This window comes from Peromyscus leucopus, chromosome 9, assembly GCF_004664715.2.
Source record: "Peromyscus leucopus breed LL Stock chromosome 9, UCI_PerLeu_2.1, whole genome shotgun sequence".
Classification (NCBI taxonomy): domain Eukaryota; kingdom Metazoa; phylum Chordata; class Mammalia; order Rodentia; family Cricetidae; genus Peromyscus; species Peromyscus leucopus.
This window is the reverse complement of record NC_051070.1, coordinates 3,342,440-3,358,934: the sequence shown is the minus strand read 5'-3', so window position 1 is coordinate 3,358,934 and position 16,495 is coordinate 3,342,440. Positions and strand designations below refer to the sequence as shown.

Below are 16,495 nucleotides of genomic sequence, written 5' to 3'. Positions count from 1 at the left end.
TATCTGTCATCCTTTGTTCCTCCAAAGCATCATGGTTGTCGTCATAGCTGAGACTAAGTCTGGGTGCCACTCTAGTAGTTTGGAGTGCCCAGAGTCCTCAGCGCTGTGGAGGGGTTGGGTCGTGGTGCCCGAGTCACAGAAGAGGAGATTCAAGTGCAGACTAGCCTCGTGTGAGTGCAGCCATGGCACGATGTTGGCCTCCATGCTGAAATGGCCCAAGTGTACGGCATAGGTGAGGTCCATGTATGGATCCCTGCTGGAGTCCGGTGTGTGATTACATAGGTGCCATTGCCAGTGATCCCCAAAGGGAAAACTTCGGCCAGGTCCTGTCACTGTTTCTACTAGATAGCTACAGGCCACATAACAATATCCTGTCCATCATGGACTGCCAGCCACGATGTTGGTCCTAGGGAATTAATAGAGCTGAAGAATTCCTGGTGCCTTGTGACAGGATAGCCGTAACGCTTCCCTCACGGTCTGTGGTAATGCTGGCATAAGCCAAGCCACTGACTGCAGACATATGAAAGAACAGCACAGAAATTATGTACACTACCTGGTAAATGTGATGATCAGACACCACAGTAGTGTGTGTATACTGTATGTATTTGGCAGTGGGCTATAGCAGATGTCTGCATCCATGCCCCACCTACTACAGTATTCATAGTGTGGGTGTTCGTGGGGTGTGCCATAGACTGGATAAGTGCACTCTGGTGTTTTGTGACCATGCAAAACCACCAAGACATGTGCCTGGGACTTCTTGGGTCATCAGCATAGCTAGACTTTCAAGAGTTTGAACTTTGGAAATGATCTTTTCACTTCTTTCCTCTCAAAGCTTTTTTGCTTTAGGTCAGCTTCACTCATTCATTCTATGAGATGCTCCTTCTAGAATTTTTTCTCTGACGTGTTTCCTTTCCTACTAACTAATTTCCATTCTCTTTGGTCTTTGGTATAGAGCTCAGGTTCAGAATTTGAAGGTGTCACCCCAAAGCTCTGGAGTCTATATACCTCCTAACTCTTAGAGGTTTTTATTTCTGCCGCGCCATGTTCAGTCCTAAGAGCTCTTTCATGGTCACCAACTATCCATCCTCCTTTACAGCCTTCTGGGTTTAGCTGCCATTGTTGTTTAGTAAATTAAACAGGCTCTTAGGGATGTCAACATACATGTTTTGTTTTGTTTTTTATTTCATGTGTATGGTGTTTGCATGTATGTCTGTTTACCACATGCCTGACGTAATCTCAGAGATCAGAGGAGGCTGCTGGATTCCCTGAAGCTGAAGTTACAGAAGTTGTAAGCTGCCATGTGGGTGCTGGGAATCGAACCTAGGTCCTCTGGAAAAGTGACTGGTGCTCTTAACCCTGAGCCATCTCTCCAGTCTGAGCATTTAAGAGAAGTTTACCAGTCCCATGCTGCCAGATGTGCAGCGTCCTCTGTTGCCGGTTTTTTTTTTTTTTTTTTTTTTTTTTGAGCAGTTCTGCCTCATCTGGCTGCTTCTCACTTTGGACACCCCCTCCCCTCCTCTGTCATTTCAGCTTCCTTCTTTGTCATCTCCCAGAATTCTGAAGAAATCTCTCACCTGATGTCTCCCCTCACATTTTCTTCTAAGAATTTATTCCCTTTTTAAATTAAATGATGGGTTTTTTTTTATTCTCTCACTGTCATTTTAGCAGGAGACAGTAGAGACACACCGCATGTGTTCACTTTGCTATATTTAGCCCCAAGTCTGACATCCCCCCTAGTCTGCATTAAGCCCAGGCTGACAGTGGCCTTGTGCTAATCCTTCTAGGAAAAGGCAAAAAATTGTGGGCACACAGATCCAGGGTTCTTGTGGAATTTCTCAGTCTCTGCCCTCCGTGGCTCCCACTTCACTGGTAACTGTCCTCTGGAGCTGGGGGCTGTGGAGTGTCACTGTATTTAATGAGGCAATTCTACTTAATTTTTCTGGTAATCAAGAGAGGTTTATTTCTGGGATAACTTGCAGCCAATAGGGATGGGTTACAGGATCCAGGAGATATGAGGTACCATCCAGCAGAGAACTCCGGCTTGGTCCCCAGATTCCAGGACCACAAGGTATCCAGCAGAGAGAGCAAGCTTGTATGCACCTGGAGTCTTAGGGGCTCCCTCTCGGCCACACCCCGGGGCAGGTCAGCTCCAGGTGTGGCAGTTACCTGCCCTCACTCTAGGGGCAGTGTTTCAAGGTCAAAGCTGGAACAGCTACCCACTCCAGTGGAGTATGAGCAAAGAAAGGGCCAGCTGAATTAATGGACGTCCTGGGAACATAGCTGAGAGATGCTGAGAACCAGTGTGACCTCAGGACTGACACTGGGTTGTAAAGCTTTCAAAAGAGACGATGAAACAGAAAGATCTTGAACTGTGGAACATGCTTCACATACAGAATAATGACAGTGCAGAGTGGGGGGAGCGCTTAGGCAGTGAGAAAAATAATTCACCCCCTACAATTAGCCTGCCTGCTAGGTGTGCTTGAATCTGGGGGGGTAGGATGTTGAAAGGCCGGAATTTTTCCCAGGCCGCCTATTGAGGCTTTATTTCCTTGTCATCTCGGGCTCCGGAAGGGACAGTGCCAAGCGTGCACTGTTTCTGTCTACATGTGCTGAGAACGAGGCCCTAAAGTGGCTGTCAGTTTGTCAGGACTGGATGACAAGACACCAGACAGTGGAGGCATGCTAACAACAGTCTACAGGGTTGGCTCTGAGACGCTGGGCCCCATCCTTCCCATTGTCCAGCTTTGGCCATGATAACTTGGCATCCCTTGGCTTGCAGCTGCATCCTCTCAGTCTCTGCCTCTTGTCCTGGTATTCACTCCCACCCTTCCCACCATCATCTGAGGACACCCAGTCATGCTGGGCTGGGGCCTACCCTAATGTTCTCCCTTGGTGCCTGTGAAGACCTGCTTTCCAGATTCCACCACTGGGACTGGTGGCTCAGACTGTGCCCTCGCAGAAGGTTTTACATTTGCTGCCACTGTTGAATCTTCAGGTTGATTATCAGTCTCAGGTAGAGACCAGAACCATCTGCAGGACCCCCAGAATCCATCTGTGCGACCCCAGAACCTTGCAGATTCTTAGATTTCATCTGTGCCTGTGGCTCTTCACTGTCCCCGGGGAATCAGTGCGCATACTCAGATGGAGGAGTGTTATGCTGGTCACTTTCTCCTGACAGCTGAGCAGATACAAGCATGAATGGGGGCATGGACCCCATCCCTGCAGCTAGATTATTGCTGGAGTTAAACTCTGAGTCCAGGGACAGTGCAGGAACATGCCTTTCAGTATGGATCCCATCCGCCTGTCACCCCTCACTTCCGCAGGGACAATGATGCCGAGAACATATGGCAAGACACTTTGTGATCATAATTCCATGTTGTGTGACCAGGGGGTTGGCTCCTAAGACACGTGCTGCTAAGCCCGATCTCAGTTTGACCCCTGGAGCCCCCACGAGGGAATGAGAGAAGCCACTGCTTTGTAGACTATTCTCTGACCTTCATGGATGCTGTGGCACATGGGTAGACGCACACACAATTTTTAAAAGGCACATTTTGTGATCATAATTCTATTTTAGCATCACATCTGTCCAGAGTGGCAATAATATCCCTGGTTCAGCTGCTCAGGAGCCAGGGAACTGAAAGTTGAAGACCAGCCTGGGCTCAGACTGAGTTTAGATCAACCTTTGCAACTAACTGCAACCTTGTCTCCAATGGCAACCAGAAGAGTAAGAGTAACAATGTCTCATCCTTCCCTGACTCCCTATGGCGGGACTGAACCAAGCTTCACCTGTTGAATCCTTAGGCCACTCTGGGGCTGTGTTTGGAATGAGAAAGTAATTAATACTGAATGAGGCAGTAAAAAACAAGCATGTTCTCAGAGGACCACTGTTTTTACAAGAAGATCCAAGGCCAGAGCTGCCTTTTCTTTTTATTGATTTAAAAAAAATTTTTTTGCCTGTGTGTGTCTAGTATGTGTTCATTCATATGTTCACATGTGTTTTGATGTTACTGCATGTCTTTCTTGATTGCTTTCCAACTAATGTTTTGAAATGGGCTCTTACTGAATATGGAGTTCGGTGATTTGCCTAGGCTGATGGCTAGTGAGCCCTGGGGTCTGTCTGCCCCTGTCCCATAGCACTAGGATTGAAAGCATGCATCACCATGCTCAGCTTTTCTGTGAGCGTTGGGAATTGGAACACATGTCTTCTCCCGGAATGGTAGACACTTGTATGATACTTTGTATTCTGACAAATAAAGCTTGCCTGGAGATCACAGAAGCAGAGCATCCAGCCTCTAGAGACTTCTTACCTCTACAAAATCTCAGACCAAATGGGGTGAGATCGTACCTTCACCCACCTTATATTCCTGACTCCACCTCCCTAGTGCTGGGATTAAAGGTGTGCACCACCACCACCACCACCACCACCACCACCACCACCAGCTCTGTTTCTCTTTTAGACTGGTTCAATCTTGTGTAGCCTAGGGTGGCCTTGAACTCCTGATTTTCCTGCTTCCTCCCAAGTGCCGGGATTAAAGAAAGGTGATCTCCAGGCAGACTTTGTCAGAACACAAACAACAGCGCTCCACTCGGCTGGCTGAGCCTGCCTGTGGTTCCCTCACTGCCCCACTACGTGAGAACACTCCAAGAAGCTAGCCACCTGGACGCCACAAACAGCCCTCACGAGAATCTAACACCATCATTGCAGAATTTGCATCCTTTGGAGTTAAAAAAGTAATGTTTCTATTGTGATGACATCAAATATGTCCCTCTTGCCGACTGATACATTGTATATCCACATTGTGTTTACTTGGCAATCTCATCTGTCAAGACCCATTTAGTTTGGGCTTCTTTTAAATTTTCCTGGATATTCTAGTCTCAGGTTACTCTACCATCAGAAAGAGTAGCCAACCAGTCTGTTTTCTAACACTGGGAGGGCTGGGGGGGCGCATGCATGCATGCATGCATGCACGTGCATGTATAGCTAAAGGACAGCTTCAGATGTCATACCTTAGGCACTGTCCACCCTGTTTTTAGAGACAGTCTCTCACTGGCCTGGAACTTAGCAAGAAGTACTTACTGTCTGTTCTAATTTATCTAATTATTTGTCCCTATCAGGGACTTAGTGGAAATCATTTCACTGTTCATAGCATAGTGCCTACACTTGACTTTACTCCCCATATCTTAGCCTTCCCAAGCTATTATGTTTATTAATAGCTCTAATTACCCATTCAGAAATGGTCCAAGAAAGAAGATTGTAAGACTGTAGAAAATCCATGGGGCATTGCAGCACCCTATGTTGACACTGGTAGACAGTGGACTTCGGGACTTAGAACGATATTCTCAAAGGTACTATTGCTAGGAAGAGGGGTAGGGCTTTTGAGAAAAGCCATTTCTTTCTGTTGGGTGCATGTGTGCCCTGGTTGCCATGGTTACACTAAACCCCAGCCGGAGGGGGGCGGGGCAGGAAACCCTTTCATAAATGGCTTTCTGAAACCTGAGCAGATGGAAATTTTGTAAACCTGGTCAGACATTACCTTTATAGATTTCTGCCTGTGAAATAATTCCTGAAAGCTTTCTCAAGTAGGAGATTCGTTCACTTGGCTCTTTCGAGAGGTGAGGAAAAGAGGGAGGCTCTGCCCCTCATCTGCAGAACTGTGGCTTCAGTCTTTTGGAAAACAGAAGTGTCCTTGCATAAAACTTAATGGATAATCTGAAAACACAGGAACAGCTTAAAGGTACAGTGAGCCAAAGCACTGAGCCTGTGGCTTCTGTTTGCTGGACCGTGCTTGTGAATCTGCGCACCATTTAGGACTCAGGGACTGCTTCCCAAGCGTGCGAACTCCCCGCTAATGTGATTTCATAGGGCCCAATGAAAGGCCAGTTTAAAATGGAGAAGGCAACAGGGACACACAGTGTGTAGCCTGCCAATTTGTTTGTGTAATAGATTAAAATTCAAATACTCTTGGAGCTTAATTAAGAGTAGCCAATAAGAAAAAAGAGAGAGATTTGATTATGTGTTCTCATTTATTGCCAATTTGTTCTCCAGAATGAAACATAATAATTACACTTTGACCTCTCATAAGGGAAAAACTTCTAGAATATTATATCAAGCATACTGGCATATGGGGTAGTCTGGATTTACATTTTTATAGGCCATGGGAATCTTAGTGATCTGCAAAAGTACAACCATATGGGGATATTGAGGAAAACCTCACTGGGGTCTGGAGAGATGGCTCAGTGGTTAGAGTGCTTGCTGCTCTTAGACAGGACCTGGGTTCAATTCCCAGCACCCACATGGTGGCCTGCAACCATCTGTAAGTACAGGGGATCCAGTGCCCTCTTCTGGCTTCCATGGGCACCAGGCACATGTGCACAGACATACAGGCAAGCAAAACACTCATATACATAAAAGTTTTTAAAATGTTGCCAGGCGGTGGTAGCATACACCTTTAGTCCCAGCACTCAGGAGACAGAGGCAGATGGATCTCTGTGAGTTCAAGGCCAACTTGGTCTACAAAGCAAGTTCCAGGACAGTCAGGGCTGTTACACAGAGAAACCCTGTCTTAAAAAACCGATAGATAGATAGATAGATAGATAGATAGATAGATAGATAGATAGATGATTGATAGATAGGCAGACAGATGATTGATAGATAGATAGATAGATAGATAGAAAGATAGATAGATAGAAAGATAGATAGATAGATAGAAAGAAAGATAGATAGATAGATAGATAGATAGATAGATAGATAGATAGATAAAATCTCTGTAGCAGGCCACAGAGGCCATATTAAATCATTATTGTCATACATTTTCACCTGATAACAAGACCACTCTTAGAAAATGCTTTTCTAGATATTTCTTCACTGTCTTTGTATTTTGTCTCCTTAAATGATGCTGTTGTCACCCCCCCCCACACACACACACACATACACACCTTATCTGTTTATTTAGAGACAGTGTCTCATGTAGCCAAGGCTGGTTGCCTACTCCCTGTGTACTTGAAGGTGACCTAGAACTTAGGATATTTTGCCTTTACCTCCCAAGTGCTGGAATCCCAGGTGTACACCTGTTTTATACAGCATCGGGGGCTAAATTGAGGGCTTCTTGTATGCTAGCCAAGCCATTTACCAACTGAACTATGCCCCAGCCCACTGTTCAGATTGGACTACTTACAGGTGTGCACGTGTGTGTGTGTGTGTGTGTGTGTGTGTGTGTGTGTGTGTGTGTGTGTATGGAGACCAGAGGTTGGTATTGGGTTTCTTTCCCTAATATTCTTGTTTTCTGAAACAGTCTCTCACTGAACCTGGTGCTCACAGTTGGTTAGAGTGCAAGGCTATGAGCTCAGGACCCCTGTCTTTGTCCCTCCAGCAATACAGCATGCCATCATGGTCAGCTTCTGGGTAGGTTCTGGGCTCCAGCTCAGGCCCTTATGTGTGTGTTCTATATGGCCTGAGCCTTCTCCCCAATGTGGCTTGCTGGCTTCCTTCCCTCCCTCCCTCCACCCCTTTTCATTCAATAAAGGTCTTCTGAATGTGTTGTGGTTTTCTACCTGGAGGTATTTTAGGCTCTAGTGGCCTGATACCTGCTGGACTGTTAATGGTGAGTTCATGGAAAACATCAGAGTGTCATTTACTTGTAAAATTATCATGTAATGAATCGTCCAGCCTTTAGAAATGTTCTCATGTCATGCTGTGAATGTAGCCAGAATTCAGAGAACTCAGAATGCTTCTTATAGATGGATCTTGGGATCTAGAAACTCAGACTCTGAGTCTACATCTCCGTGTTAAATGGCAACCTAGTATTATAGAAGAGGCATTTTATGTAAATGTGCACAAAAAAAGTAAATTTTGAGAACATCTTTAAGAAATGAGATCCAGGAGCTGGAGAGATGGCTCAGTGGTTAAGAGCACTGACTGCTGTTCCAGAGGACCTGAGTTCAATTCCCAGCAACCACATGGCTCACAACTGTCTGTAGTGGGATCTGGCGCCCTCTCCTGTCATACAGGCATATGTGCAAGAAGAGCACTCATCTGCATAAATAAATAAATCTTTAAGAAGAAAGAAGTGGGATTTAGTTTGTCACTGTTAACTAGATTCTGGCCATTTATTTACAGCCCATCCTGCAGGCAGTCTCTTCCGCTGCTGCTCTATGACAGGACATAGGGGGCATTTGCAAGATGAGGCTGCAGGACCCAGCACAGCCTGGTGTTGACCCGGAAGTTAGCTGTGCACATGGACACCTGTGCTGACTCAGTGAAGGACTCAATTTCAATGGTAGCTCCCCAACTCTCTTCTGACGTGTTTAGTCTAATATCCTTGTCCATAAAGACATCCATTGTATACTGACTTTTCTCTGCTTATTTAAATTCCCAGTGTTGAACTGTGAAGTCTCATTTCTCAGATTCTGTAAATCTAGTTGAAGTTGTTAGATTCCCTTAGTTCTGGGAATTCTTTGGGAAATATGAGTGCCTGCCAGCTGGGCAGATAGCTGGCGGACAGACAGTGCGGGGGTTGGGAAACCGGACACTGCGCAATGTAGGAATTCCTCCACAGCAGCCTGCTCCCTGGCCCATTTAAAAAGTGTCTTTTGTTAAAAGTCTTTGGCTTTTGCTAGAGTTACTGAAAGAGAGAAGGTTCTAGAGAACATGGCTGTCCATAAGCTAATCATGCAGCCTCTTGCCTGCTTGAGTGAGAAAGTGAACCTAGAACCAAGGATTGGTGTAAGCAGGTCATTGTGTCCATCTGTCAGCTTAGCTAGGAAATGTCTGTGTGCACATAGCCTATCAGAAACAGCGGATGACATTGCCACAGTGGCAGGAAGCAGGGTTGGTGGCCCATGGTCCACCATCCTGTCTTACATCTCTTCCTTTGCATAAACGTGCATGGGCTTGGGGATGCATCCGATGGGGAAGAAGACGGGGTCTGGACTAGCCTCATCTTATCCTGCCATCTGTGCATGTGAAAAGGCTCAAACAGGACCAGTGAGCTGGCATTATCCACAGAGGATGCTATCCACCTGCAGGGAGCTGGGGCTATCTTCTAGACTGCTGTGAAGGCAGCTGTGGGGCCATAAAAAGACATCTGTTAGAGAAAGGAAAGTGTACAGTGCCCCACACTGAACCATCTTTATCGGCCCCCGTGGCTACGTGAGGACAGGCTAATGGGCACACCGTCACTGTTCCTGTCAGCTCTCAGCCCTCACTGCCGTTCAGCATCCTGAGTTAGTTGGCTCTTAAACCGTTATATGTGCATTGGAAGGAAAGTGGAAATATAAAACCAATGGCTTTCGTAACATCTGCCTCTTGAGGTTTGGTGTGTGTGGTAGCATTTGATCCATCTTACCAGCCAGGTCTTAGGAATCCATGGAGTTGTAAAGAGAAAGCAAGGCATGATTCTAAGTTGGGGCGTTACACATGTCATTCCCTCCTCTTCCACCATGTGGCCCTGAGAATTGAACTCAGGCCAGTTGTCAGGCTTGGTGGCCAGCCCCTTTACCTGCTGAACTCTTACCTGTCCTAGCATGTGGCAGGTGGGGAAACTCAGTTTCCTGCTCTGTGTGCAGCAAGCCAAAACCACTCTCAGAAACAGATGCCAGGCATGCTCATGTATGCCTGCCGCCCCAGCTCTCAGGAGGCAAAGGCAGAAGGAGCGTGTGCTCAAGGCTGGGCTACGTAGCAACATTCCTTCTCAAAACCAAAAAGAAACGACAAGCAGTTTGTTACCAGGAAAGGGGGGGGTGCTGTGGCTGGGTTTGGAGTGGGGAGAAGTCACTTTGTCTCAGTCCAGAGTCAGAAGACCACAGACACAGAAGTGGTTCCCGGGATGTCACAGGGTGGATGGTGGCAAGTCCTGCGTGACCCTTGTGAGCCCCACTGACTCAGGAGTCGGGAGCAGTGTGGTCTGTGTGCCTGGCTGCACACAGCAAAGGACGCTTCTAACTCCAGTTCTTTCTGTCCACAGCAACGGGCTCCAGGGAAGGTGCTGCTGGATGCCGTGTGCAGCCACCTCAACCTCGTGGAGGGCGACTACTTCGGCCTGGAGTTCCCTGACCACAAAAAGATCATGGTAGGAGACACGGGGGACACCACCTTAATGTCACCACCTTCCCACTGTTCATCGTAGGGATGGGGAAGCGTCACTACCTCTCTGGCCATGCAGACGTAAATAGAAGGAAAACTCTAAGGAAGCCCTAGTTTGTATTTCAAATATATATATTTGATTGAATGTTCAAAATACACTCAAAGGTAATTTGTGCATCTGCCAGCAGTGCCTAAGGCTGGAAACAGCCTCCCTCCACCCTGCTTCCCACTCCCAAAGGGGTCTCGACCCAAAGGTTCAGAGCCACTGGTATATGGGTTATTTTTTTGGTTTTGGGGTGTTTTTTTTGTTTTTTTGTTTTTTGTTTTTTTTTTGGTCTGCATGCATATCTGTATACAGTGTGAGGGCAATGCTTGTGGAGCCCAGAAGAGGGCATTGGATCCCCTGGTACTTGAGTTATAGACAATTATGAGCAGCCATGTGGATGCTGAGAACCAAACCCAGATCCTCTGGAAGATCAGCCAGTGCTCTTCACTACTAAGCTCCCTGTTCCAGCTCCCACATAGGTTACTCTAGCTGTTCTGTAGTTAACAGAGGAGATCATAATAAACAAATTGGGAGGAGTTAATTTTAAGATGTATTTTATTTATGTTTATATCCAAAGCATTATCATTTAATGTATCTCATATCAGTAACTATGAATCAGTTATTCTCATATGGTCATTTTTGTCAAATCCTGCTTGTGTGTCTCACACCAGCTCCTGTGGGTCCAACCTGCCTGCAGTGCTCGGGATCGGATTTGGATCCCTTTGGATTCCCAGGACCACGCCAAGCTGCTGGCTGGGGCAGCTGCTGGTGCATTTGAGGCAGCCTGAGACATGATTTGACTCCTGGATTAGGGAGGCCACTGCATCTGGCTGGAGTAGGCCGGCCATCAGGACCTGCTGCGTTAGTGTGGCCTGGAACCGGGAGCGTGGCGGTTAGGCACTAGGATCGAAGGGTAGGTGGGATCGTCTGGAGCAGTGAGGGAGCTCAGCGTGGCCCGGTTTGTGGGCTTTGTGGTCTGAGTAGGTTACAGTGCCTATTGGTGGAAAAGGGAAAGCCTAGAAGAGGACCAAGTTGGGGGAGATGACAAGTCTCAATCTGACCTGAGCTGGGACACATCAGTGGGCAGGCTGATGGACATGTCTGTGGTGACATTGTGTTCCCCAGAATATTGTGCAACCAGAACAGAACAGCCACTAGATCTAGAGGCCAGAAAATGGTGGCACACACACCTTTAATCCTAGCATTCCAGAAGCAGAGATCCATCTGAATCTCTGTGAGTTCAAAGCCATACTGGAAACAGCCAGGCATGGTAACAAGAGCCTTTAATCCCAGGAAGTGATGGCAGGAAGCAGAAAGGTATTTAAGGCTTGAGGACCAGGAACTAGAGCTGGTTAAGCTTTTAGGCTTTTAGCAGCAGTTCAGCTGAGATCCATTCTGGATGAGGACACAGAGGCTTCCAGTCTGAGGAAACAGGATCAGCTGAGGAATTGGTGAGGTGAGGTAGCTGTGGCTTGTTCTGCTTCTCTGATCTTCCAGCGTTCACCCCAATACCTGGCACTGGGTTTGATTTTATTAATAAGACCTTTTAAGATTCATGCTACATGTGCCGGATAAGCAGGACTAGAAGGTGAATTCCCTAGAGCAGAGGAAAGAGACCTGAGTAGAAATTAGTCTAGACAACTGCTATTATTAAGTACCAACTGAAACTCTGAAACAGGATCAGAGTGAAGAAAAGGGACTGAGGCTGAAGGAACAGAGGACAGAGGCAGAGCAGGTGACAGCTAGAGGGAGGCCAGAGTGGCCAAGACAAATCAAGAAGCGTGTGTCCCGGGGAAAGACGTGGGCAAGGGAGGCCCTGGCTGCTGTCCTGTGCCGTGCTCACAGCCAGTGGCGCGTGAACTGGGAACCTAAAGGGGACAGGTGATGTTTCCCTGCTTGTTCCCACTGCCAAACGTTCTGCATCATCCCCGCCGTTTCCTAATGGTTCGTTTGCCTTTGTGTCGAGGGTCTTTCCTACACTAGGCTGTGCAAACTTTATTCCCTGCCCACGCTGTCATTTTCTAGTCTGTACCATAATTGCAAGCTTCCCTGGCCCAGCCTTTTCTTTGATGTGGCAAGTGGCCACAGACCTGCCAACTCCTAAGTCCCCATTTACCTGACAGTTTTGTGTCTCCGCTGAGTCCTGAATAGAGAAGAAACATGAGTTGAAGTGTCAGATGGCAATAGGCAGAGTTCCCCCTCATTAGAGGAGTACACAGCTTCAGATGAGATTCCAGAAACAACTGGTTTCCGCATAGGCAGGTTGGAGCACCACCGTTGGTTGGCACATTGTTTCATAAGCCCATTTTATGTTAAAGTAACACCCGAAGACACACCAGCTTGTTATTTCTAACAAGCGTGCTGAGCCTGGATCGCCGCGTGCTCCTAATGGCTCTCCTGTTCCCGGGCGTGAACCAGCCCTGTCCTCCAGAGTTGCCTTTCTGCAGCCGAAGTCGATGCTGGCACTTTGCAGTTGAGGGACCTGAGATTCTGCAGGGGCTCCCTGCCTGGGCTGTCAGTTAGCTAGTAGCAGAACAAGGGCCCCAGCCACACCGTTCTGACTCCCGGTTCAGTGTCATCCTGGGTAACCACAGAGACTTCCCTATGGCTTGATTGTCATGACCCGTCATAGTCCTTAAAAATGTGTACAACTGGAAAAGCAGAGGAAAAACTATCAGTGCTGTCATGGAAATAGAAACGTGAGACTTGAGGGTATAACTCGGTGGCAGCAAGCATGCAGGCTGTGGGATCAGTTCCTACCCCACCCCCCACTTCAGATACTACAGTGCAGAACTGTATGTGCACTTACGTGTGCCACGGTGTTCTAGCGCAGTAGCGGACGGGACCGTTCTAAACAACATGGAAAGGGCTAGGCGTGGCCCTGTTCTCATGAGACTTGACGAAGTGGTCGGAAGCCGCGGTTCGCACGCGCCTGCTCTGAGGAGTAGGAAGCCATGCCTGGCTCCACCTCAGATCTACCCTCAGCACTCATTAGTTCCTTGTTCTGATTTAGAGCTCAGGCTGAGGGAGGGTCCGCACAGGCACTCCGGCAGGAAGCCTAGAGGGAGGACCAGCATCTTTTTGCCATCATCCTGTCCTGTCTCTGTGTCTTACCCCATCAGTGTCAGCTGCTGTCACAGAACGGTAAAAACAAGCTGGTTTTACAGAATTGATCGGCAGCACGAAAGGGGACGTGTAAGTGAACAGCGCGGTCCAGTGGGGTCCTGGCTGTGCCTCCGTCTCTTTTCCTGGCTGCTGAGTTTGGGGTGCAATCCTTTGAAAATTCACTGGGTTTTATAATTACAGCATGTGCCACATGTGTGCATTGGCTACAGCCTTAATGAAAATTCACTCTAACGTACAGTGAGCTCACAATGTGGCGGCTGCCCTGTGACCTGAAAATGGCCTGCAGCTGGTGGAGTCGTCACAGGGCTGCTGAGCACAGTCGCGATTGTCTGGCCTGAGGAGTGTGGCTACCTACATCTTCTCGCATGTGGACCCCTCCTGCCTTTGTGCCAGGCGGTGTAACCAGGGCAGCTGAACCTCATTGTCACCTCCTTGCCAGGCCTCTTGGCAAGAGGAAGACTAGGGCACGCTGGGTAGTTCCAAGCCTCACCTCCCTACTGTGTGAAATGGAGAGAAGAGTGTCCCAAAGGATCGGATGTGCTCATGGCTATCCGCAGAAAGCACAGGCCCTAGGGAGTGTTCTGGAAGCACAGGTTACAGAAAAGTCTGTTCCATTGTCTTGTGTGTGTGTGTGTGCCCCAAGTGGGTAACTTGAGATCTGTAGTCGTAGCCATTTTTAACTGTGACTCATGGTCCTGATTTTGCACGTCACCAGTGTGTATGCAGAAGACAGTCAGTCATTTTGCACACCTCTCAACCAGCTGCACAACTCGCCATGCCCCAGCACCCCCACCCCCACGCCTGGCACTTACTGTTCTGATGGAAGACTACCTCAGCTCCCCTCCCCCATCTCTTTCCCCAAACCCGCCCCTTCAGAGCCCGCCAAACACAGCTCCTCCCCCAGAGAGGCTCAAGACCACTCCCACAGGGTGCTGCATCCCAGAAAACAGACACATGGTTTTCCGTCTCTAGTCCCCACTCCTCTCTAGGGGGCCAGAGAATCACTTGGGAACGCTTTACCCATTAAACCCGGGCTTTTTCTAATTTGGTCTGATTTGGATTCCTGTGTCAGCGGAGAGGCTTATGGGGGCCAGAGAAACCTGATCACTTACCATTCAACTTTCTGTTTCTAAGAACTGACTCCTCTAGATGTCTGTATCTGGAGTCCTGCACTATTTATTTACCTGTCTGTGACTGGGGCTTATTTGACTCCAAAGGTCATCCATCCCGCAGGATTTGTCTCATTTTTTCATGATGGATTCTGTCTCTGTACTGTGTACACCATATCTCATGCCCTCGTTTCTCCTTTGATGGACATGTGGGTTGCTTCTTCCTCTGGGCTGCAATACCTGAGTGGTATTGCAAGGATCCTGGGCTTGCCATCACTCTGCCCGGCTGTGATGGCTGCCTTGGCCAGGCTCCCTTTGGAAGGCAGCCCACAGCTGTCCAGTCCTGGGGCCGCCTCGGTGAGCTTTGCCTAGTTTTTTGTGTAGGATACATGTTGTTCCCCAGAGCACCTGCCAGACTAAGGCTGTGTGGCTTTTGACCCTGGGTGAGAAGGTGTCAAGATCAGGCAACTGAACTGCTGCTCAGCCTTTGCCTGCTTCTCTTTGCTTCAAATGCTCAAGGGCAGCACTGCCTTCCCTCACTCCGCTCTCCCTCACATCATGTCAAAGCTAGGGCAAGCCATGCTCCGTAGACACTCTACTACGGAGCCATAGCTCCAACCAGGGCACTGTCTTTCCTAGAAAGGAAAATGAAGGCTTTCTGTAGTTGATGATGTGTTTTGGGGGTTGTAAATAAGAAGTGGCGATTGTTAATTGGGCTCTGCTCTTCATTGGGCTGTCCTGCAGCTTCTGTTAGCAAAAGTGATTGCTAATGAGTTTACCTCCCATTACCCTCTGGCCTGAAGTTTCTGTCCCTGAAGGATCTCCCTCTAGAGCAGAGAAGTCTTTTTTATCAGCCTTAAAAAAATAGCTTGGGTCTTTGCCTGGAATGCTATTGATCTAAGCCTAAAGACCTTGTACTTATGTGTTAGCTGATTGGAACATGGATCTGAAGCTGATCAAAGGTAATTTTTGATAAGAGTGGACACAGAAGCCTGAAGTGGAAGCATGGTGACCAGGAGGCCTCCGCAGAACCTGCCTGGTCTGACGGAAGAAGGAGGTCTTGATGTACCTACCTGTCATGGCTGCACAGGAACAGCCACAGATGCTGTGAGCAAAAGGGTACACCGTGTTGCAGCTGAACATCCCTTGTAGAGGCAAGATGGGCAGATCCCCAGGGCTTACTGGCCAGCCTGCCTAGCCTGATGGGTGAGTTCTAGGTCAGTGAGAGGCTTGGTGTCAAAACTAAGGTAGACTGTGGCCCTGAGGAATGATACCTAAGGTGTTCCTCTGACCGTCACATGCATGTGCACCTGCACACACACATACATAGGGGAAGCCCACCTTGTTTATGGCCGTGAAAGTTTCGATTTCCTATGGATTTTACATATCACGAAATACAATTCTTCATTGGGATTTCCCCCTACTTCAAACTGTTAGCCCATTTGCTCTGGAACCACACCAAAACCGGCCATGGTCCAGGTTTGACCCATGCACGCCCCAGTTGGCAATCTCTGCTTGGTTTCATTCCTCCCCGGTGGGTATTCTCCCATCCACAAATCACGGCAGACAAGTTCAGAGACGTTCTTACCCAGCCTTTCACAATGAAGCCGGCAACCGGTCCGCCTCGGGCCGCCTTAGCCCCAGTGCTGTGTCCTGCCTGTTACCTTTGCAGCCTGCCCCCAGACCTCCTGACGTCAGGGAGCCCCTCCATCCAACCCAGACAGCTGGGGGGGGGGCATCTTTTCCTCTGGCAGTGGAAATGAGCCCAGTAAGGCACCTGCCACATAGTAGGCACTCGGCTTTCTCGGATTCTATCCTTGGATTATAACTCAGACGCCCCTAAGGCTAGCTCACCAATCTTTAAAGTGACAGTTTCTGGGCCTGATGAACCGATCTGATTTTTTTTTTTTTTTTTTTTTTTTTTTTTTGGTTTTTCGAGACAGGGTTTCTCTGTGTAGCTTTGCACCTCTCCTGGAACTCACTTGGTAGCCCAGGCTGGCCTCGAACTCACAGAGATCCACCTGCCTCTGCCTCCCAAGTGCTGGGATTAAAGGCGTGCGCCACCACCGCCCGGCTCCGATCTGATTTTTAAGTCGGTATGGGTACTCATGGGGAAAAGCCCGACATTGGCCA

At 48.3% G+C, this 16,495-nt stretch overlaps 1 protein-coding gene across 3 annotated transcripts in view; it reads left to right on the top strand.

Moving 5' to 3' along the window:
• Farp1 (FERM, ARH/RhoGEF and pleckstrin domain protein 1) overlaps positions 1-16,495 on the top strand; it is a 276,756-nt gene that overhangs the window by 173,945 nt on the left and 86,316 nt on the right. For all 3 annotated transcript variants that reach the window (XM_028868230.2, XM_028868231.2, XM_028868229.2), the window contains exon 3: positions 9,963-10,067. In XM_028868230.2, the coding sequence (XP_028724063.1) occupies positions 9,963-10,067 (105 nt within the window). The remainder of the gene's footprint in view (positions 1-9,962; positions 10,068-16,495) is intronic.